At 40.1% G+C, this 24202-nt stretch overlaps 1 protein-coding gene across 1 annotated transcript in view; it reads left to right on the forward strand.

Moving 5' to 3' along the window:
- LOC136448425 (proto-oncogene tyrosine-protein kinase receptor Ret-like) overlaps positions 1 to 24202 on the forward strand; it is a 72928-nt gene that overhangs the window by 3412 nt on the left and 45314 nt on the right. Inside the window, exon 2 of the mRNA XM_066447974.1 lies at positions 15240 to 15389. Within this exon, the coding sequence (XP_066304071.1) occupies positions 15287 to 15389 (103 nt within the window). The 5' untranslated portion in view covers positions 15240 to 15286. The remainder of the gene's footprint in view (positions 1 to 15239; positions 15390 to 24202) is intronic.

Below are 24202 nucleotides of genomic sequence, written 5' to 3' on the forward strand. Positions count from 1 at the left end.
ATTATCTTACCGCTGAGTACCTTTGATGCAGCAGCTATTGTTCCTTTATTGGCATGAAGAGGGTGCTAAGTATTCTCCAAGCAGAGGTTTCCGTCTAGTGGGGTAGGAGTGTCCGGGATTTTTACGTTCCTCTTCCTTCACACAGGCAGTCTCGTACAGTCCGACTGCACCCTCCTATCTAATCCCCTATCATGCGGAGTTTATGCCTACATTTGGCAATTCTGTAATCCGTGACGGAAGAGGAACGTAAAAAATCCCGGGCACTCCTACCCCACTCGACCGAAACCTCTGCTTGGAGAATAGATGCTAAGGATATAAAGGTTTTCAAGTCAAAAGAAAAGACAACAAAACGGCCGCACCGCACGCATCAGCCCTTCGGTAACAATCCGTTTTTTGACTCAGTAGAACGTCATTCAAAGTCGATCTCACCGTCATGGTAACTTTTATATTACATGTTTCCATCGGGACGTTAACGGGATGCCGTGGCCATGCCAATACTAATATGTCCATGTGTTTCTGGTTGTGTTAGCAACAAATTTTGACTAAAATATCGCATTCAGTCCATTATCACACACAGAATTTAGACAAAAAGGTGTTCCTTTGTCGTCTAGTGAATAACAGAATTCTGCGTAATTAATATGGCGGCGGTAAAATACACCAGAGTGCCGTAGGTTGCAGCAACAAAGGCGTTCTTGATGATTGATCACACTTCGAGTCCAGTTGCGGGTTGGCAAAGGAGATTTTGATAAGTTGTCTAATTGTAAATGATTGTGTTAGCAGGAAGCGGATGTGACATTTGTCTTTAAGTTATAAACCAACGAACATATTTCTGAATACCCGGTTTTAATCAACAATCACGGTTTTATATTTCCCTGCCGTTTTATGTGTACTCATTTCATACTAACGTTTTAGCATTTTCTAATCAATCATGCAAATGACTTTCCTTTCACCATAATCTATGTTGAACCGTCTTCACCTTTACCCAACTTCCAAGCATGAAATTCTCATCATTGGCTACCTTTTTATCATAGCAATTTCTCAGCAATTATGCAGATAGGTCCTCATAGCCATTTGAAACCCTTCAGTTTCTGATGTTCCAAATGGCGACAATGATTTGGACGACAGTGACATAAGACTCTGTAGTTTTTCCCAATAAAAGTTTGCTGATTACTGCATTCCAAATGAGACCCACAACTTCGTACTTCCTCCTTGTTTGTAGTGTATAGATTATTTCTAGTACATCCTCCTGTCACGGTTCACGACCTACCAACTCTGTGGCTGTCTCCTTCTTTCTAAAGTTTGAAGACAGAAAGTTGTATTTTCTAAATGCCGTGATATCCCCGAGTGTTGAAGAATCCAATTCTTGTAATGAAAGTTTTACACGTTAAACCCTTCCATCTTCATCAACTAAGACAAATATTGAAAGATATATTTATCCAAAAATTCAATTCAGCATTAAAAACAAAGGAACAAGAAGGAAATCAAGGCAACAAGTTAAGGACATACAAAACATTCAAAGAGATGTATGACAAAGAACCATATCTTAACATTCCAAATTTCAAAAATCGTAGAGCCATGTGTAAACTATGTATCAGTGACCATTCATTACATATAGAATCTGGCAGGCATAGCCGTACCCCTCTACATGACAGATTATGTACATTTTGTAATAACTTACGTATTGGAGATGAAATGCATTTCTTACTAGACTGTGTATTGTATGAAAAAGAACGCCAGTCACTGTTCAAATCAATTCAGATTGACAAGAGATGTAAGACAATATCAAAGCAAAATACTTTTTGATACTTGATGTCATGCACAGATGTTAATGTAATGGACGAAGTATGTAATTATGTCGCCATGTGTTTTAAAAAGAGAGAAGCCACTAGAACCTAGATATACAGTAGGACATTTAGTAGAGTGCTTAGTATTGTACTAGACGTTAACGTTATTCTTATTATTCTATTCTGTCAATTTCCCCATGTACATGTATGGACCCCTGTGGCCTCCAGTGCATTTATCCCCCTCGGGAATGAACATGCGATAAATATTATTATCATTATTATTATTAGTTTTTCCGTACACAACACTCATCAACAAGCTTTCGGTCAGCCCTCTGACTCTTCTTAAGGTAGAATCATGATTCGAAGCCTCGGTCACGTGGCATATATCTTAAAGGCACCCAAAGCATTTTATGAGACATGAAAACTGGAAATATTGTAATAATAGCTGTAATCTTAATGAAATTGACAATTAATGCCACTGTTTACTACATTTGCGTTCAGATTTGTTATCAAAAGTGCGCAAAAACGGCACAAAAATAATCTACATGGTGATCTTTTAGTTTCACGCGCCTACTGTAAATACTGTAGATACCATAGCCCCAACCACCTCCGTCAAAACGTACAAATGCAAAATTAAAACATGAAAATGCAAACATTTGACGGACATGCAGTCACTCTCTCATTGGTCGAACCGCTAATTGTGATGGACAGTCAGGATCAGTCTATTAGGCATTGGATTTTCTATCAGTTCTCACCACACAACGGCATCGTATCTTTGCTTGTTTAGAGTCCATTCCAAGTCACCAAGAGGGTTGTTATTGTCATAATTTACAAATGTTTTCAATCTATTGTAATTATTTGTGTGAGAGATTTTATACTTTAGAAAAATTTTTAATGTGATTTCAACTTTATAAATATTCCTCCGGTTTTCTAAAACTTTATAAATATTCTTCATGTGGAATATGATATTTCTAACAGTTTCTAAATAATGGTAACAGCATTCTACCATTATTTACAATTCTTTACAATTTCTAAAAATTGTCTACCATTATTTGTAACATCTTTATAAATAGGCCAGAGGGCTGTGAAGAAAGCAATTCACACATCATTGCGAAGCATAGGGAAGAATGTTCTGCACAAAGGACCCAACAGTGTCCTGCAGTGAAATCTAAAGATATAACAAGAGTCTTAGGACCCAAAATCTCCATGAAACTTTGTTTTTTATTAAACCAGTTCCCCCCATTCTATATCGCTCAATGGTATGACCCACACCTGTTGGGGGGGGGGGACCCACTTTCGCTATAAAAAGCTACTACAAGTAAGAGATGGCAATGAATTGGACAACAACACTGCAAATAAAGATTTTCCTCATTACTTATGCAAATTAAGACAAATTTGCATAATTTGCAATTCATTGTATACATCTCTGTCTAAGCTACCTGCATAGTAAATAAGATGAAAATCTGTCACTCCTTTCTTCAGTTATTCTCCTTAAAAGATTTTGACAAATATGCCATTGCAGTTCCAGTGACACATACCAGGGGGCCCAAAATCGACCTTGACCTTTCTCCCCCCGACACCTACCCACATACCAAATATCATTACAATCTATCCCCACGTTCTACAGTAATGCTGACTTTACGCATCCGGTGACACAAACATACACACACGGTGACACAAACATACACACACGCAAACACACACGCAAACACACGGAATTTGCATAATTTGAACTTCAGTCTGTACATCTCTGTCCAACCTACCTGCGTACCAAATAACATGAACATCTGTCATTCCTTTCTTCAGTTATTCTCCTTTAGAACATTTTTACAAATAGGCCATTGCAGTTCCAGTGACACATACCAGGGGGCCCAAAATCGACCTTGACCTTCCTCCTCCCAGCACATACCCACATACCAACTATCATTACAATCCATCTACACGTTCTACAGTCATGCTGGCTTTAAGCATCCAGCGACACACATGCAAACGATTTACCTCCTTACTTATGCAAATTCAGTCTCATTTGCATAATTTGCACTTACGTGTGTACATCTCTGTCCAACCTACCTGTGTACCAAATAACATGACAATCTGTCTATCCTTTCTTCAGTTATTCTCCTTAGAAGATTTTTACAAATACGCCATTGCAGTTCCAGTCACACATACCAGGGGGCCCAAAATCGACCTTGACCCTCCTCCTTTTAACACCTACCTACATACCAAATATCAATCCATGTACATGTTCTACAGTTATGCTGACTTTAAGCATCCGGTGACACAAACATACACATAAACACCAAACGCACGCAAAACAGTATCTCCATGAAAAAAACTTTTTTCATGGAGATAAAAAAGCAGACAGAAGGGCCGGATTAGCACCTACTTGTATGGGGGCAATCACCATTCTACCATTATCTGCCATTTCCTACCATTTCTTGTAAATATTTCTAAACCTGAAAGAATCATTTAGATGTTTAGAAATTATTCAGAATAAACAGATTTTTGAGCAGTAACTTTCAAAATGTTTCTCAACTATCAACTGAATTTGAATAAATTCAAATTTTCATATTCAATCTTTTAGAAAAATTTAGAACTATTGTTGCTCAGATATTCTTTTATTAGGAATAATTCAAAAGTATTACAAATATAATTCAAAAACCCTCTTGGTGACTTGGAATGGACTCTAATGTCGATATGTAATGGTATAGTGTTATTGAAACTTACTATGTGTAGGAATGACTACAAATTTGAGTTTTTTTAATCGAGTTTCAATCCTCATAAAATGAAAAAAAAACTTTACTATGTTGATTACCGTCACAGATTAACCTTCATTTCACGGTTGGTTTCGTATATAGTGGCAGAATAGCCTTTTTTTCTGAGAACGACTGGTCTTATTAAAAGAAAATCGATCAAACCTTCTTTAAGTTCCTGTCCCTATAGGATGGTGACCTTGCGGATTGATTCTCATTTATCTATGGAAATGGCAAATAACACAAGTTATTATAGTATATCATAATAATAATAATAATGACGGGTTTATTCGCAAACAAGTGCAAACACATACCATTGCAGCCTTTCTCGGCTGAATTGGGGTATGGGACAAAACATTTCCTAAAATCTATTAAGATACATTCAATTGCTCATACAAGTTTTACCATAACTCAACACGACATTCCAAAACTATACACCTGAGTCAAGAACTACAAATCATTCAATAACTCTACGGTAAAAGGTAATGTGGTGTTCTTAAATCTGGAAGTTCTGCAGCTGAACTGTGTGAAGTTGTCCTTCGACCTTAGATCTCTACTTTGAACGCTTCCCCGTTTCGGAGGGAGCCAACTAGAGAATGTGGGGGATTTAGAGATCGACAGTGCAAATTTCATGCATAGATTACGGCATCTCAGGTACAGGGGAGTGAGTGACAGCTGTTCTAATGCTCTGTCATAGCTAACATAGTTTTTACCTAGAATCATTCGGCACTTCCTCTTTTGTACAGCTTCTATGTGGTTTGACTGGAGAGTAGTGAGACCAGGATGCCACACAGTTCAAGCATACACTAGCAAAGGTCTTACAAAAACACAGAAAACAAGCGGTAAGTCATAGTCAGCAAGTCCATGTTTCTTTAGGACACGTTCCAGATAAAGCCTACGGTTAACTTTGCTCACTATCGAGTTAACATGAGTGTACCACTTGAGATCGGCTTGCAGGATTACACCTAGAACTCTAGCAAACTGCACTACTTCCAACTCTGATGGTCCTACATACAACTGTGGAGGTGGGGGTGGGTTTCTCATAAAATATATAACCATTACTTTACATTTCACTGGATTAAGTTGCATGTAATTAGATTCAGTCCAGTGCACAAGTCCATCAACGTCCCTTTGCATCATCGTCTTATCTTACTAAAGAAGGTTAAAGTAGCATTTCCGCCAATATCATGTGGATAGGCCTTGGTTTGCGTGATTTATTTCTAATAATGTTTACCTTTATTTAGATTCCTAATGCTGCAACCATGAAATTCCTGTCATTTACCACTATGGCATTACATTATTTTCTCATTAGTTATTCAGAGGAGGGCCATTTGCATAGTTGATATATATCGATATTCCTCTATTTCTCACATATGTCACATATGCATGACTGAGAGTCCCATCATGTAATGCAGCGGATTTCTAAATTGTACATCACGTATATCATTACTTGACTTTGCATACCAAAATCACGGCGAAGGTAATTATCGCCAAGCTCAACCAAGGCAATACACGCAAAAAAAATAATTATTCCCCTGACAACTTGGGCTGGCGGCCCACGTTTGATCTAGTATCATCAAAACAACCTGCATTCGTTATTCGTGGTTATTTTTCCAACCTTTACACTTTGCCCAGGTTTATTTAACTTGTTAAGTCACTGTGATCTATCATCATCATGCCGTCCAATGAAGAACCGCACCGTTGACGACACAAGCTGTAGTGACGCGCGAATGGCGTTTGAATTAGGTTGGCTGCTCGATTACATTACCATTTTATCGTTCAAGTAGGGTAATTAGTTTGAAGAAATCAAAGCATGTATTGTTTGAAATATAAGCCTCTTGCAAAGGACACCATCGAAACTGCAATTGCTTTCCTAGTTATTGCCGGAAGATACCGAAAGGGTACTATGGCAGTGAGACCCACTCAGGGTTTGGTTAGAGATGATGTCAGAGATACAGGGCGAAATATTTATATGTCTTCTTTCTCGTGAATGATACAAGAGTAATGTATCGACTGCCAATCCGCATACAGCTTCCAATTCTGTCTCTATTGTTCCTATGTTTCATTTCAATGTTGGTATTTTGTCTTTTAAACAAGTGTTTGAGTACGAATGGAAACTGTAGTTAACAAAAAGTCAGATCCTCATATTTGATATCACGTTTGTGGTGCACTATACAAGCTTTTGTAAATTTGAATGTAAGTGTAAGTTTGAATCTAGGATTTCACAACAATGCGGACCCAACCATGTTAACAAAAAAAGCTTTTCACTAAATCATGACCGCAGGCATGCCACAGCATATGTCCTTAGCTCACAAAGTATTTGCTTTGTATTTTCTGTTTGCCATTTGCTAATGGATGTTGAAGAGCCATGCAAAACCAACTAATGGGCGTCGAGGGTAATAAGGACCGGCTTATGCCATTAGCTGATTGAAGTCCGGAAAACGATGATGAGAGTCTGTTGGTTTGACGCTGCCGTCACATTCACCGTAGGGCGTCGTACGATTTTGATATAGATGAATTTTCAAGCAGGCTGTGACAGAATCAACCGCAAACAGGGATCTTTTCCCGTAACTGGACAGCTGAATTCTGTACGACATGTGCACGACTCCCCAAAATGTCATCAGTTTGCAATCCCACGATGATCGTGCGACGATGTGAGCGAGCCCTTAGATTGTATTATCAAACCATTTGCACAATTGGTCCCTAACCAGGTGTCCATTCCACATATATAGGACATTCAAATAAGCATCCTTCCATGGATATTTGTTTGCCAACATGCGTAATTGAAATAACATATCACATCCTGTCCGACGCATCATGTTGCCTTATCAACGGAAGGCATATCCACAGGAGTGTGGTTATTTTGAGGTAGAGAGCAAAACAGGAAGGAAACTAGAAAGGCCGTCATTTGCTCCTGAGCAAATACAGCATGTTTAGCCATACTCCTCCTCATGCAAAAAATGGACTGTCCCAAAATAACACTAGGGCAAATTCAAATACTTCTGCCCAAAAGTGATCTTTTGCAAAGTAGTCCGAGTCCGTAATGGAGATTTCCCAATCTGACCCCCTATGCAAGAACAGACTATTCCACATGCAACCCCATTCATAATGGACCATTCTAAAATAATTCCACTAAAAAAACGGATCACCCCAGTCCAAAATTGAGTTTAAAAACAATAGTCCCTCCATGCAGGAATGGACTCTTCCAGTGGCACTTCCACACAATTTGGACCAGTCCAAAACCACATCCACTTAAACAAATGGACATTTGCATAAGTACCCCAGTCCAAAATACAATTTAAAAAATGTTCCCCGTTCAAGAATTGACTCTTCCAGCACCATCTTCATGTATAATAGACCAGTTCAATTACATTTCTACTAACAAATAGACTTTTCCACAATCGCTCCAGCTCAAAATTGAAAAAAAAAATCATCCCTTGTAAGAATGGACCATATCCATGCAAACTTGACCGGTCAAAAATATCCGCTCAAAAATGCACTCTTGCATAATCAATCCAGTCCAAAATTGAATTTAAAAAGATTAACCCCGTTGAAGAATGGACTCTTCCATACTATACATAATGATGTATATGAAGATTTGACAGGAGAAGAAGAAAAACAACATATTTAAACCATTGTATGAGTGAAATATAAAAATGTGACACCACTATGTTTGAATGGCTGCTTCAAGAGTATACATTTTGGTTTAGAAAGAACGAAAAAGTTGTTCATTTCAAAAATCGTTCTAAAGCGCTGTATGCTAAACATTTCAATGAGGGCCTGTATACATGACCAAGGCAGACACAAGCAAAATTTCACATCATTTTGGTTTAACGTTTAATATATAGGATCTTTGTTCTGAAAAGAGCCAAAAATCGAATAAAATAATTCTGAGTGATATGCCAAAAGTGTGAACAAAGCCCTGTACGCACATGTCCTAGGCAGCCCCATACCACGTTTGATATGAATACTAGCGCACCTGAGCCAGAAATGCAAGATAAATTGATTAAGTCAATTGGCCAATCAGGCGGTCGCATTTTGAAATGGCTTTCAACACTGTATATTGTATTGGAAGTGACAGAAGGGGCAAAATATTGTCGAAAAAGCCCAAAATAAATCGTTTTGAAGATGTGTATGCCAAAAAGGGAAAGGGAGTCCTTTAAATATTTGTTCAAGGCACATCTACACCAAATTTCAGGTCATTCGGTTGAAATACCAGGGCACAGGAGGCCAAGATATACATTTTTGGTCTGAAACTGGCCCAAAAAAATCAATAAAATCACTTTAAAGGTCCATATCGAAAAAACGTCCGGGGGTATTTGCCTACTCTACCTTTCTGCCAAAATCCAGGTCATTTGGTCGAAAAATGACAGAGATGAATTGATTTGAAGATTTGACAGGAGAAGGAGAAAGAGGAGGAGAAGAAACCTGACAAAAACAATATGTTGAGCTATACTAAGTATGGCTAAACATAATAAAGTAATGATGAAACTGTTTCTTTTGCCTTTTGTGATGATCCCATACTGTGACATACAGCATGTCGCCTAATAAACGGAACTATTGTCATCAGGATACATGAGTACCTGTAAGGTTATGTTCAGATACAAATGATGGAATGCACTCGGACTTTTTGCTGTGGTGAATTGGCTGCGCTCTCTATGGCATTATTTTCGTGTCAAAATTACATGTTTTGAAGTCTATACGTGACCTTTTGGGGGTCAATACGTCACGTATGCCAGGCTTACGTCACGTATGGAAAAACGTATGGAAACGTGACGTACATATGGTTCTGGAATTTCCGTGTCAAAATTGTGTATATGGCATCATATTATGGCATCATTTCCGTGTCAAAATTACGTACGTAAAAAACGTCACGTTTTTGGGTCTATACGTCACGTGAGCCAGGCCTACGTCACGTATGCCAAAACGTACGGATACGTGACGTACATATATGGTTCTGCAATTTCCGTGTCAAAATTACCTACATAAAAAAAACGTACGTTTTGGGGTCCATACGTCATGTATTCCAGGCAATACGTCGTACTTCAATAAGTTCACCATATTTTCTTTGTTTGTTATTGTTGCTCCGTGAAATGAGGCATACCTCCTGCAGGAGTATTGCAGTTAGTTGGTTTTACATGTTCGCAGCTAAAACTCACGGTTCCCTTTGTAGTATCGGCATGTGATTTGTCACGTCGTCTGTAGGTATGCCCGTGATGATGCACGTTTTTTGCATTTTGCCGTAGCTGTCTTTATGGTTAGTATAATATTTCAGAAGCACATTCTATATTATTACTCCGTGAAAGGAGGTAACGTTATACCTCCTGCAGGAGTATTGCAGTTACATGTACTTGGTTTTACATGTTCGCAGCTAAAACTCACGGTTCCCTTAGTTGTATCGGCGTCTAATTTGGCACGTCGTCTGCAGGTATGCCCGTGATGATGCACATTTTTTTTTCATTTCCGCCGTAGCTGTTTTTATGGTTAATGTAATTTCAGAAGCATCCCTATATTTACTCCGGGAAGGAGGATGACCTCCTGATGGGAGCATTGGAAATGCGTTTGTTTGCACGTTCGCAGCTAACTTAACATAACCTAATTACGTGCGGGAGCAGTTAACGTCCAATTTGGGTCATGTCCACATGTCGAGGTGTATTATGCCGAAGCCTGTTCTCATGAGCAACAAAGAACGTCATAAGTATGATCCTTAGCCTGGATCTCTCTCTTTTATACAAAACAATGAAAAAGGTTTACGTCCAGCGACATAACAGAATAAACTCCTGAACCAGTAACAACAAGTTGCACGGAAGCGTCATGCATGACGTATTTCATATGAAATTCGACACCGCATATTTCATCATGTTTTTTCCTAACTTACACGATAGCTAGTATCTTTTAAACGTAGCTGACATTAAACCTTTCTTTGATATTCAGACTATCCATGGTGATTCGAGGTTTGAAACTCTTGCCAATTTTAGGAAGGTTTGATATAACCTAGCGACCCCCGCTCAGATAATACATTTTTGCACGGCATGACATAATGGCCATGCGTTTGTCACGTGAACGCCACGTGCTGCCGATGTCGGGGAAATTCATAACACAAACATTGCATTCAGCCATCGCGTCAGGCAAGCGGATGGACAAACATAATGACTTTACTGTCATTTGTCTGTAGACTACTTTCGACAGTTACTGTGCAGTTTTTCCTTGTCTATGCTCTTCAAGCATAACGCTAGAATGGAAAAAAAACGACGTGGACGATAATGGGTTACCCTAGCACAATTCCACACCATAAACCCCAGTATAAATACATGCTCGCTCGGCGTTAAACAGGCGGAGAAAAACTTACAGACCATGCATTTTTCTTGTTAGAGGAGCTGATATTTCTTCCCATTGGTTTAACATTTGGCTCTGTCCGCGCGGTTTTAAGATAAATAGCTCTTTGAATAAATCGGACGTTAAATGGTAACGTTACGTTAGAACTCACGATTCCGTTGTCGCATTAGTGTGTAACTTGGCATATCGTTTGCCAGGTTGGGAGTGGTGATGCGCGATGTCTTTGTTACATCATAACTGTTTTTATCGTCAATGTTATGTCGTAATTGCACCCCTCTATTGACGCGCATGTGGTACTGCCCTCCCATAGAGACCATGCTTTAAATCCGTTCCGCATCGCCGAATGTCGTAAGCAGATACAGGGTAGATTCTTTCGCTACTTGCTGTGATCGTATAGTCACAGTTACATGATAAAATAGACAACGATATGCCAAGTAACATACCAATGCGGCAACGGCAAATCCGGAAGTTAAGGCGGGTGACCGCCTGGCCTCCCAGTCGAACAGCAAACGGCTATGCGCATCTGTTCTGCGAGAAATAGTGCATCAAAATAAAGATGACATACAATGGATGCAACATTTGAGTCCTGAGCCTTCATTAACAATCATCCAGTATGGTGGCACATAACTACACAATCAATCACAATATACCGTACAAAATATACCAGAATAGTCCCTAAAAGTGAATCAGGGTCTGTGACTTCACACCCTACATCAAGATCCATTTCATGCCTATCTGACAACTAGCAAATCAATAACAAAGGAAAACTAGAGTTCGGCGATCCCATACCTTCGCTGAATGGTGTCAACTTGTATGAAAGATGTGTTTGAAAGGTGTGTTATGGATTGAATACTTAATGTATGATGATGTTCACCTTTATTTAAGTTCTGAATGCAAGTATCAAATTACCGTTATTTACAACTTTGGAATCAGGGCATGTTCTTATCAATTAAGCAAACTAGAAAGGCAACATTTTCGAGAAAATGCAGGATATCCCCTCCCATTTCCTACAACTGAAATATGTCAACCTTAGCATTTACTATAAGGGAATTATGAAGTTTCTGCCTGAATTATGGAAAGGAGGCTGCATTAGCATAAGTTATGTCCAGGTGTATTTAACCTTCCTTAAGGTACCTACATTTGAAGTATGACATCCGTAGCATGTACCGTAAGAAAAATACAAGTTTCTGCATGACCTCATTAGCATAATTTATGTCCAGGTGTATTCACCCTTCCTAGAGGTACCTACGTCTCAAATATGGCATCCATAGGATTTACCGTAAGGGAAATACACGTTTCTGCATAAATCATGCAAATGAAGTTCTCATTAGCATAATTTATGTCCAGGTGTATGTACCTATTCGAAAGGTACCTACATCTTACATATGACATCCAAAGTATTTACCAGAAGGGAAATATAATTTTCTGCATGAATTATGAAAATTAGGTCATCATTAGCATAGTCTATGTCGAGGTGTATTCACCTTTCCTAAAGGTGCCTACATCTCAAATATGGCATCCATAGCATGTACCGTAAGGGAAATACAAGTTTCTGCAAAAATTATTCAAATGAGGTCCGCATAATTTATGTCCAAGTATATTCACCTTTCCTAAAGGCACCTACATCTCAAATATTACATCCGTAGCTTTTACAGTAAGGGAAATACAAGTTTCAGCAAAAATTATGCAAATGAGTTTATCATAAACATAATTTATGGCCAGGTGTATTTACCTTCCTTAAAGGTACCTACATCTCAAATATAACATCAGAACCATGTACAAGGTACATATAACTTTCTGCAATACCATTTGTAGAGCTACCACCTCACATCTACTTGGTTTTGGGAAGAAGATGAAGAAAAAGAACAGGCAAGCAAACTGGGCTCCAGTGACGTTCCATGAGGAGCACTCCCGGGGAAAGTAAGTCTCCCGCCCGCAGGCCTGTCAGTGCAATTTAACCTGAATATATAGACATAATAGCAAATTGAAAGGGAATTTCAACTTTTTCTCATTAATCATGGAAAGAATGACCTGATTTGCATCTCATTATGTTAATCATCACTAATCGTTTCTACCTGCCCAAAACAATAAAGATCCACCAAAACCTGCTTTAGTTATCCTCCTCCAAAATTTAGATAATAAACTGCCTCCTGTAGTACCGTAGGAACCCCCCCCCCCAGAAGACCCACCTTCGAACCTTCGTTTCCCCTACCCCCAACAACCTACTAAATTTCATCACGATCCAGTAAATCTCTCTCGAGTTATGTCGCAGACAAACTAATTGTCAAACACAAAACTTCCACTACAGCGCCAAAGGAACGCCGCAGAAAACCCATCTTCGAACTTGACCTTCGTCTCCCCAACAGAAACTTACCTACCAAAAATCACCAACATTCGACCTTGTCTTCGAGAGTTATACCGGCGACACCATCACTCCACAAATCCAGACCAATCGCATACCCTTCTGCCTCACGGCGAAGGCAATAACAAAACACCTTAGCTATAATGTACACACTGTAACTACTTCACGGAGAATTGTGTCCTATGAACTCTTGTTAGGCATTTGGATCTGTCCTTTTGCACGGCAGCAGTAAGAACTTTAGGCAGACGTCTGGTGTGTTCCTTAATGAGAACCAGCTGTCTTCTTTACTGTGCCGTAGATGATGGGCAGTCGTCTCAATGTGTTCGCAGCTAAAAGTCAGGGTTCTCTTCGTTGTGTTTGTATGTAATTGGGCATGTCGTCTGCTATTATGTCGGTGATGTTGTGTTTGATTTACCGTGTCAGTTTTTATATTTAAGTAAATGCAATATTTCATACACGAACAGAAAGGCTCACAATCCTATTCAGACAGTCATCAAAATCATATATTTCTATACCACACAGCACAGTTTACACTTGGCTCCTTCTCACATAGGACTTTCTAGCCGGGCTTCAAAATATTGTCCGTACTACTTTGTACCCATTGGGTCGCCCATTGATATTGTATTATGCGGTCTTTACCATGCACAACATAAACTGATGACGTCACCAGAACACGTTCACTCTCTAGTGTATGTGACGTTTGTAACGTACATACGTAACGCAACATAAGTCATAACACACGTAACATAACGTTAACGTTGTGCGTTTGATGCGTTAGGTTAACGTGTAGGACTTGCATACGTTACGTTAACGTGATGCGTTATATTAACGTAAAGGACTACGTTACGTTAACTTGGAGCGTTATGATAACTATAACTACGCTATGTCAACGTAGTGTATGTGACGTTTGTAACGTCACATACGTAACGCAACATAAGTCATAACATACGTAACATTACGTTAACGTTGTGCGTTTGATGCGATAGGTTAACGCGTAGGACTTGCATACGTTACGTTAACGTGATGCGTTATATTAACGTAAAGGACTACGTTACGTTAACTTGGAGCGTTATGATAACTATAACTACGCTATGTCAACGTAGTGTATGTGACGTTTGTAACGTCACATACGTAACGCAACATAAGTCATAACATACGTAACATTACGTTAACGTTGTGCGTTTGATGCGATAGGTTAACGCGTAGGACTTGCATACGTTACGTTAACGTGATGCGTTATATTAACGTAAAGGACTACGTTACGTTAACTTGAAGCGTTATGATAACTATGACTACGCTATGTTAACGTAGTTTGTTATGATAACTTGAAAGAGAGGAATATCGATAGATATCAATTATGCAAATAATCTGCATGATTAATGACAAAATTCTATAATTCCATAGTTGTAAATGATAGATTTTCCATTCTTACAGCATTTGAGAGTGGGAGTGAGAGTTAGTATATGTGGGCATGAGGGCCTCATTTAGATAATCTATGAGGATATGGTACAATAGCCTCCTTTGCCAAGATAACTTTCATACTTTGAACAACTAGTGTTATTTCGATAGAGAAAATGATTAAGTAATATAATCTATGCAAACGTGGTCACTATTTGCATGATATATGAGAATTATTCATGATATATCACTCGCAAAGGCGAAGGTATGAGGTCGCGGATCTCTAGTTTGACACGTGATTCACTTGCGTTGAAATAAGAACTATTGATTGATGTGTTTTCGTAGGTTATCAACACCTTGACGCCATTCGTAGGAGAATTTTCGCACCACCGCTGTGCGTGCACTGTTGATTGCTTGTCTAAAACCCAATTCCATCTTTTGACGTCATAAGGTGCCTCATTTGCTTTGAGCATTTTTCATTTCCAACAACCAACCTACAGGAGATCTATTCCCTCTTCGCAGATAGAAGATTCTCGTGTTAGATTGGACGTTTGTTCCACATCGCATAACAGTGAAAATATAATTGTTAATCTATGTTCCTTACAGATAGATGCCATGTCATTGACTGGATAACAGACACGGTGCCTGTAACAATGACTGACGGACAGGAGAAACGATGGTTCATCCTGACAGTTCTGCTGACCTGCAGCTGGCAGCATGTTACAGCGGATATGCCTCATCACAACCGGTACCGAGGTACAGTATTTCTTTAACCACACAATTCGCTATCGTATTTGTACATGACAGTTTATTTTTTATTTGCAGCAAGAAATTGGTATGGTCAGATAGCACCATTAAATGATGAAAATGAGATTCGTGATATGTTACCGGCCGAAGGTAAGTAACATGGGGCTGGGTGATACCAGATTAGAGACTAATAGAATTGAGCATGACCGCATGTCTTGTCAGGGTTTTTCTTTTATATCAATTACATTTTTACGACTGGAGGCCTATACTGGCTGAACGATTTAGGATATTCTCACTGTGATTGCCCAGGGCATGTTTGGGAAATATTATTCTCTGGCAAACATGGTCACTTGACGTGCATCATTCATAAATTGTGCGTTCTAGATTTCATATGCCTTAGGAAGGAAGACATCAGTCGCTGTCGCATGACATCAAAACGCATTGAACTTTTGTTACTGGTTATCACAAATATTGACAGCGAGACATTTTTGTGAAATTGACATTTTCAAAACATTACGACCTGAATAGTGATCCTGCTGACAACGTTCTGAATCTTCGATATTTTATTAGGCCTAATCCGGGGAGGGAGACAGTCGATAAGTCTCTTACATTTCCCACAGGGGTCCATCCGTGGTGAACGGTTATTATGTTTAGCCATAAGTATGGCTAAACATATTGTTTTCTCTCATGTTTCTTCTTCTTCTTCTTCTCCTCCTGTCAAATCTTCAAATCGATTCATCTCTGTCATTTTTTGACCAAATGACCTGAAATTTGGTACAGAGGTAATGTAGGCAAAAACCAATGTGCGTTCTTTTCCTTTTTTTGATATTGACCTTGAAAGTGATTTTATTGAGGTTTTTAGGCTATTTTTAGCATATCTTGGCCTCCTGCGCCCTGGTATTTCAACCGAATGACCTGAAATTTGCTGTATATGTGGCTTGAACAAATATTTAAAGGACTACATTCCCATTTTTGGCATACATATATTCAAAACGATTTATTTTGGGCTTTCTTGACAATATTTGCCACTTCTGTCACTTTCAATACTACATATGACCTACAGGTCATTGACCCCTAGTGCCTTGCACCTGGCCAAGCTGGAAGTTTGCTTGCGAGGAGGAAAGACCGGACATAAACATTTAACGTGATTATCGGGAAAACACCATGTTCCCTTAAACTCAGTGGTTAAATTGCAGTTTAGGAAATTTTATAACAGAAAACAAGTTAAATCAATGATTTTGTGAATGTTTATTCTAGCATTAGTTATTCCAGATATTTTCAAACTCCAAATTCTTCAACACAACACGGGAGATCGTTTCTCCTCAGACTGGCGCGACACTCCTGTCAAAATTGATTGATGATCTCTCTCTGCCGCCGACTTCATACATGATCAAAGGCGGGTGGTAGGCGGTGCGCGGGGAAACTTAAACATATAATGTAGCGAAGTGTTGCACAAGGAATTCTCACGCTGAGGGGTACATGAAATAATGCTTACAAAATAGACCTCTATGAATCGGGCTACATTCAGCAATGGTAGACGGATTCGGGGCATGCCGCGCAAAACACATGGTCTCACTGGGGACAGGCGTTTTGGTCCCGCACGTTGTCGCAGCGGTGCGTCGCCGCTACGCGATCGAAAGCACGCCGCTGTCTGTCTCGGACCAACACGCGTCATCCGTGATGTGTAGCGTCCACCACCAGGCCTTCCTACATGTCCTACGTACGGGCGTATGGATCGTAGAATTCGGCAAAAAAGGAATGATTAGGCCAGTAGAGTCAGTCCCCGGTAAGGTCAATGATTCGCCCCTTTGCGCTAGCTTGTAACGTTAAATGAATGTACCCTCTGGTGGCCAAACTTCACTGACAAACTTTCTCCCTATTATCATCATGAGCTTGCGTTAGTCTGGTACTAGTGACTATTATGTGCCGGGAATGTTTATCTATCGCACGCCTTGGAAGGAAGTTCAACCATGATATATGGTCGGCCGTTGCGAAAATTTGGAATCCCATGCTGTTGATTTTCGTGATTGAATCTGTAAAAAAATATATTTTCATGTCGTTCATGTTTTTGGGACGGACGCCGGGACGGGGTGAATTTTTTCTATCATTTTCGTCCCGTTAGTAATGCAAATCGAATCGTGTTGCACAAGAGGCAAAACACTAAAAACGTGGGTCTTGTGGAGTGTTTTGGAGCGGGAAAATGCCGGATATTAGCGGTGCCGAACAGTGTACATCGTCGCGCGCGGGTGACGCTCCGTCAAAACAAATCCGCTGGTGGTCTAGCGCGGCCACCGAAAATAGGCAGAAACACACAGGAGGACTTAGCACCTTCGTTTATGAGGGCAATTGTGAAAATCTTTTGTTACAAATTTTTCGAACATTGAAACATTTGGATAGATGGTTTGAAACTGTTCTAAATAAAGAGATTTTTGTGTAGTTACGTTCGAAATGTTTCCAACGTATGTGAAATAAGTTCAAACATGTTATAAGTTTCAATTCTAATTGTTTGAACACTTAAGAACTATTGTGACTTAGACATCCTTTTAATCAAAATAGTTCAAACATATTACAAATATTATATTAAAACCCTCTCGGTGACTTTGAATTGACTCAAATATGTTGTTTTTGGTCATTTCCTTCGTCTCCTGTCAAATCTTCATATGTATACTATGGAAAACTTCATTCTTCCCTGGGGTTGATCTTTTTTAATTCAATTTTGAACTGGGTTGATTATGCGCAAGAGTGTAATTTTCAGCGGATATTTTTCGACTGGTTTACATGGAAATGGCACGGAATATCCCATTCATGCAAGGGGAGGATTCTTTAATTATTTCTTTCAATTTTGAGCTGGAATGATTATGAAAAAGTCCATTTGTTAGCAGAAGTGTATTTGTTAATCAATTAGTGGATATGGTTGTGGACTGGTCCATATTGTGTTGAGGTGCTACTGGAAGACTCAATTTTGGACTGGGGTGATTCATTTTTTTAGTGCAAGTATTTTAGAATGGTCCATTGTTATTTTGGGAGAGTCCATTTTTTGCATGGCGAGGAGTATGGCTAAACATGCTGTATTTGCTCGCAAATGTTGCCTTTCTAGTTTGTAATATATTTTAAGGACATAGAATTTGTGTCACAAAAAATCTACTATTTTGTACACCGATGACACATACCTGTTTATAACCGATAAATGTGTGCGCATAATCGAAAAGGTAGATAAACATGCTCGAAACAAAAATGTGCTTTAGTCAAATGCAACTGTCGCTAATCATTTACATAATAATACCATTATTGTGGATATACCAGAATTTTACAATGTATTCAACTTTCAGAGACAAATTATCAAAAAATAATAAAGAATTCCATTCAACTTTTTACAAAATTAATAGAAATACTTACATTCTTATACATTGTATCGATCACCTCCCGGCCACAAGAGGTGAACATAAACATTTCACCTTTTTAAAGCAAATTGCACTCGTTGATGAAGGTTAGACATCCAGGTAGTAAGATACGCCAAAATAGTTACCCAATCAACTGGATAAAATTTTGACTAAGGATATGACTGGAGAACCAGGTTTTGTACCATACATTTTACATTACTATTAGCATACAACCTTGTCTTGAATCTTCTTTTGAAGACTACGTCAAGACATCCTAAATTGTTTTGGAATAAAACTTGGTTCTCCAGTCCTATCTTTAGTCACAGACGAAAGACAGCGGATGCTGTCTGAAACGTCTGACTGTTTCAAAATTTTATCCAGTTGCTTGAGTAACTATGTTTGGCGTAAATTGCACTCGTATTTACACAGTTTCTGTTCAGACTTGCATGATAAATGTCAAGTCCTTTTCAATCGAGCGCAGACTCGGATGTGAAGAGGCTTCAATCCAATGGGAAAGGTTAGATGAATCCTCACCCTTGAACAAATGTCAGTCCTAAGAAAAATATCATTTAATTCCTACACTATGTGTAGACAGTAGACGTGTGTGACGGGCATTACCGGTAGTATCAGGGTCTGAACAAGCTCGCCTATACCAGCATTGTTATTAGAGTTTCGAGTTCTTCTGGTAAAATTGAGAACTTAAGATGTCCCAAAACGTTCCAAATTGTCTTAATGTTCACTGCTTTCATACCATACTCCAGACTATTCAAGGGTTTTATAATTATGTGAAAATGTCAAGCACGAGGCACTTGTCATTCAAAAGATTTCGCTACCAGTTTTGATCGATTCACCGAAGTGACCAGTCGTTTCGCTTCATTTTCAGTTCGCTACAGTTCGTTTGCTACATGACAAGTATACGTAGTTTCGCCCTTTAATCCAACACCATGTCACAGACGCAGTGGATTTACAGTCCACTGATTCTATATATAGCTGCAGCTTCAGAAAGGCTATGGGAAATGTTATTTTACCAGACTATCTAAAAACCACATTGCCTCAGTAAGTAAGGCCATGTTGAATTGATTATATGAATGACATTCGCGCACGCATCAAGTTTTCTCCGTTTCCAAGAATAAAGTTTTCGGCCATACTGTAGATCATACAAAGCAGCTCCAAATCAGAAAATATATGCGGTAGATTGAAAAAAAATATTTCGGAAAACGGATACTAATGTCCGGATACTAATGTCCATGTAACCGGTAACCTAAGGAGTAGAGTGTTCACATTGCACACGGTAGGTCGTGAGTTCGATCCCTGGACGGGTCATACCAAAGACTTTACATATACTGATTTCTCTGCTTAGCACTCAGCATTTGTGAAAGAGTATGGAATGTGGGGTATGATACCAGCTAAACACACACATCACTACCAGCGGACTGCTGTATAAACTTGCACAAAGTTGTGTGGCCCAAGGCTGCGAATCGGAGATGGGCGTCGCCATAGGCTCCACCAAGTGGTACGGGAGGACTTTGAGTAGTTACTTTCGCCGAGAAGGTTATGCATAGGGTAGCGTTTGTTTGTATGTTTGTATGTATGTTTGTTTGTAACGACCGGCATAACTCGAGAAGGTTTGGATAGATTGTCTTGATAGTTGGTAGGTTGGTAGGTCTTGTTGAGACCTGGAAATGATCAGATTTTGGGTCCCCTAGCGGCTTGGTACGGTACTGCAGCGGAACTTCCTGTTTCCCAATGCCTGGTCTCAAATTGTTCAGACGTGACAGACTGCACCAGAAAGGGGGAGGGATTGCAGTGTACATCCCTGTGGACATCAATGCTCGCAGATTGCATGACCTGGAAGATAGAGACCTTGAAGTGATCTGGGTTCAAGTTCGTCCGTGTTGGCTACCCAGGTCTATCCCGGTTATGGTACTTGGTGTGATCTATCATCCCCCATCCAGAAACAACAAACAAGGGACAGACGAGATGTTAACTCACCTGGTAACCCGAGTTGATAGAATACACAGTCACCAGCCTCAAGCTGGGATTTTGCTTTGTGGGGACTTGAATGGACTTCCACTCAAACGTTTACAAGCAGCTCACCCATCCTTAAGGCAAATTGTTAAACAACCTACAAGAGGAACAGCGATCCTGGATGTTGTGATCACGAACATGGCTCAGCATTACAGCAAACCACGGATTATCCCACCTGTAGGGAGCAGTGATCATGGATGTGTCCTGCTCCAGTCTGGAACAGCTGCCGTGAAACAACCAAATGTCAGAGTTCCGCGTAGAGTGGTGACTACCAACAGTAGAAGGGAGCTTGTGGTTGCTCTTGCGTTGCAAGACTGGGCTGCAGTATTGGAAGCTTCAACAGTCAACGAAAAAGTAACAAACTTCTACGCTATTCTTACTACCCTTCTCGACACCTACTGTCCTGTGAAGTTGAAGTCTGTGAGAACCAACGATAAGGGATGGGTTACAGAAGGCGTGAGGAGAGCCATTCGAAAAAGACAAGCAGAATTCCAGCGACATGGAAAGTCGCAGAGGTGGAGAAGCCTCAGGAACAAAGTCAACACTACAGTACGCCAAGCTAAAAATTGGCATTACCGGAATTGTATACAGCAACTCAGAGGCGAAGCCCCTCGTAAATGGTGGGAGTGCATAAACAGGGAGTTGGGAAGATCACGTGACAGTCGGGTGGCTAGCATTACAGGAGAGCTTTCAGCAGAAAGTATCAGCCAACACTTTGCCAAAGCATGGTGTCAGAGTGAGTGTCTCCACATCTTCCCACTCCCGTTCACAGATGCCTGTCCCGACCTGTGCTCGATTGGGGAGATACAACTTCTAAAGTCAACTAATCCAAGGAAAGCATGTGGACCGGACAATGTACCAAACTGGGTACTTAAAGAGTTCGCTGAGGATTTAGCACCTATCGTTTGCCATCTTTTCAATGCTTCCTATGCAGAGGGCATTGTGCCCACAATTTGGAAGTCGGCCAAAGTAGTACCAGTACCGAAGGCTGCTGGAGCATCACAAGTGGAAGAATTCCGACCAGTGTCCCTTTTAGCCGGCTTGGCAAAATTACTAGAAAGATGCATTCTTAAGAGACTACTCCCCTCTCTGACTGCGGTTATTCGGGACCATTATGCCTATATGAAAGGCTCGTCGACTGCCATAGCACTGGTACGCATGGTGCAAACCTGGCTGTCTGCACTTGACTCCAAGAAGCCAACTCTAGTTAGAGCTCTGTTCGCAGATATGAGTAAGGCTTTTGATCGAATGGACCATGCTCTACTCCTGACCTGTGTCATCAACCTGCAAGCGAGCCCGTACATGGTGTCATGGATACATGACTACCTTCAACAGAGACAGCAAAGAGTGTTCTTGCTTTTTATGAGCACAAGGTCACCGGTGTATTGTAGTACTCTAAATGTAGGCTACGCCGATGATGTCAGCTTGTCGCGTACCCTCCAAGTGGCTGTGGCCGACAGTGACAAGACAGTGGAGGAGGAAGCGTGCCAGCTTGACGAGTGGGCTTGTGACAACAAGATGACTTTAAATGGCAAGAAAAGCCAGCTGCTACAAATTTGCTTTAACAGATCAGTTCCTGTTCCACCAGAACTGTGTCTCGGGGGACAACAAGTGTCATGTGTTGGGCTTGCCAAGGGCCTGGGTTTTATTCTGGACAAGAATTTGACTTTAAATGAACAAGTTAGCTCTATGGTCACGAAGGCCTCTCGCAGACTCCACTACTTGAGGCTCCTTACAAAACAGGGCACCAGCGTTGCTGACTTGGTGCAAATATACATTACATAAATCAGACCTGTACTAGAGTATGGCCACGTGCTACTTGTAGGCTGTAACAAAGAGCAGGAGCAGAACATGGAGAGGGTACAAAAGAGAGCGCTGCGAATAATCTCTCTGGGAGGAAGAAGGGAGGTGCCCACATTGCCAACTTTGAAAGTACGCCGTGAGGCTGCAGCTGTAAAACTACTCAGAAACATGCTGGAGGAAAATCACCCACTGCACGACATGGTTCCTCCTGCTAGGGCTCTTGCCTCAGGGCGAACCTTGAGAAATGGCACGGCCATCACTGTGCCAGCAGCTCGTACACAGAGACTCAAAAACTAATTCCTCCACCAGGCTATCCGCCTGTACAACAAGGCAACTCAGTAATACCCATAATGTTAGTTTGATTACCAATGATGTTTCTAGACGAGTGGCTTTTGCTCTTAACTGTGTACGGATATTGGAATTTTATGCGCTTTTATATGTTATGTAATGTTACATGCGTACTGTTTTTTGATTAATTGTGGATGATGTTGTGTACAGTGTCTGTGTAAAAATTAACACAATTCAGCTTTTATGTAACGCTGCAAGGTTGATTTAATAAACTGAATTGAATTGAATTGATATCTCGTGTTCTGGACAAGCTATGGAACTGATTTTTGAGTGGTAGATAGCTCTTTGGATAGAGAGTAAGTGGTATAGGTTTTGGCCCCCTAGCGGAACTGCAGGAGCAGGTTTGGGTTCAGACTTTGAAAGGGAATAACTCAAGAAGGGCTTGATGGATGGTAATGAATTTTTGTGAGTAGATAGATTGAGTGATGATGTACATGATAGACCTCATTTGCATAATTGATGATGTTAGCATAGCCTTCTCTGTTCAGCTTATACTTTGGACAACGTTTGTAATTTGGGTGAAGACGATCAACTAGTTTGTTATGGTTGTGGTATACGTGACCAAGAACATGCATGTGCACTTGCCTTTATATTGGAGAAAGAGGCTCTAATTCACCGTGTAAACAAACCTCGGTGTTTTCCCTTACTACTAGTATTGTTTTGGCTTGGTGAATATTATGAAAAAGCTAATTTCATTGGGAAGATTAGAATAAGATTACTGGCTTTCAGTTTGTCCTCAGTTTGCGAAGATGAAAACCAAAGCTTTTATCTTTTGTATTGTGCAGAAAGGAATTAGATCTATACAGCTCCGTTTTTGAGAAGTGTCACAAATTCCCAAAATGTATGGTTGACCACACTTCCCTGCTGACTGCCACTGATCATTATGTGCATGGATGAGTCGACAGCGGGGGGGGTAATTAAACGGGACTGATGGATCATAACTACACCTCCTATCTGATTTGTGCTGTGCTTAATTTTATACATGTTTGGATGGATGGATGGATAGATTACATCTACATCTACTGTACGAATCACGTGGAGAAACAGTATATAGGAATTTTTTAGGATAACATATTTTGACTGATATGCAATAAACTATTTTTTCATGCCTGGGCAGTTTTAAATGTTTTTTCATATGGTGTACCCGCAGAGCTCCTTCACTTCCTTCCTTATCTGAATCACACATTTATGACCAAGGTATGACATATGGTCACATGGGCCTTTTTGAAGCCCATATTACTGGTAAATTTGCCATCATGTAAT

The sequence above is a fragment of the Branchiostoma lanceolatum genome, chromosome 14 (genome assembly GCF_035083965.1).
Source record: "Branchiostoma lanceolatum isolate klBraLanc5 chromosome 14, klBraLanc5.hap2, whole genome shotgun sequence".
NCBI lineage: Eukaryota > Metazoa > Chordata > Leptocardii > Amphioxiformes > Branchiostomatidae > Branchiostoma > Branchiostoma lanceolatum.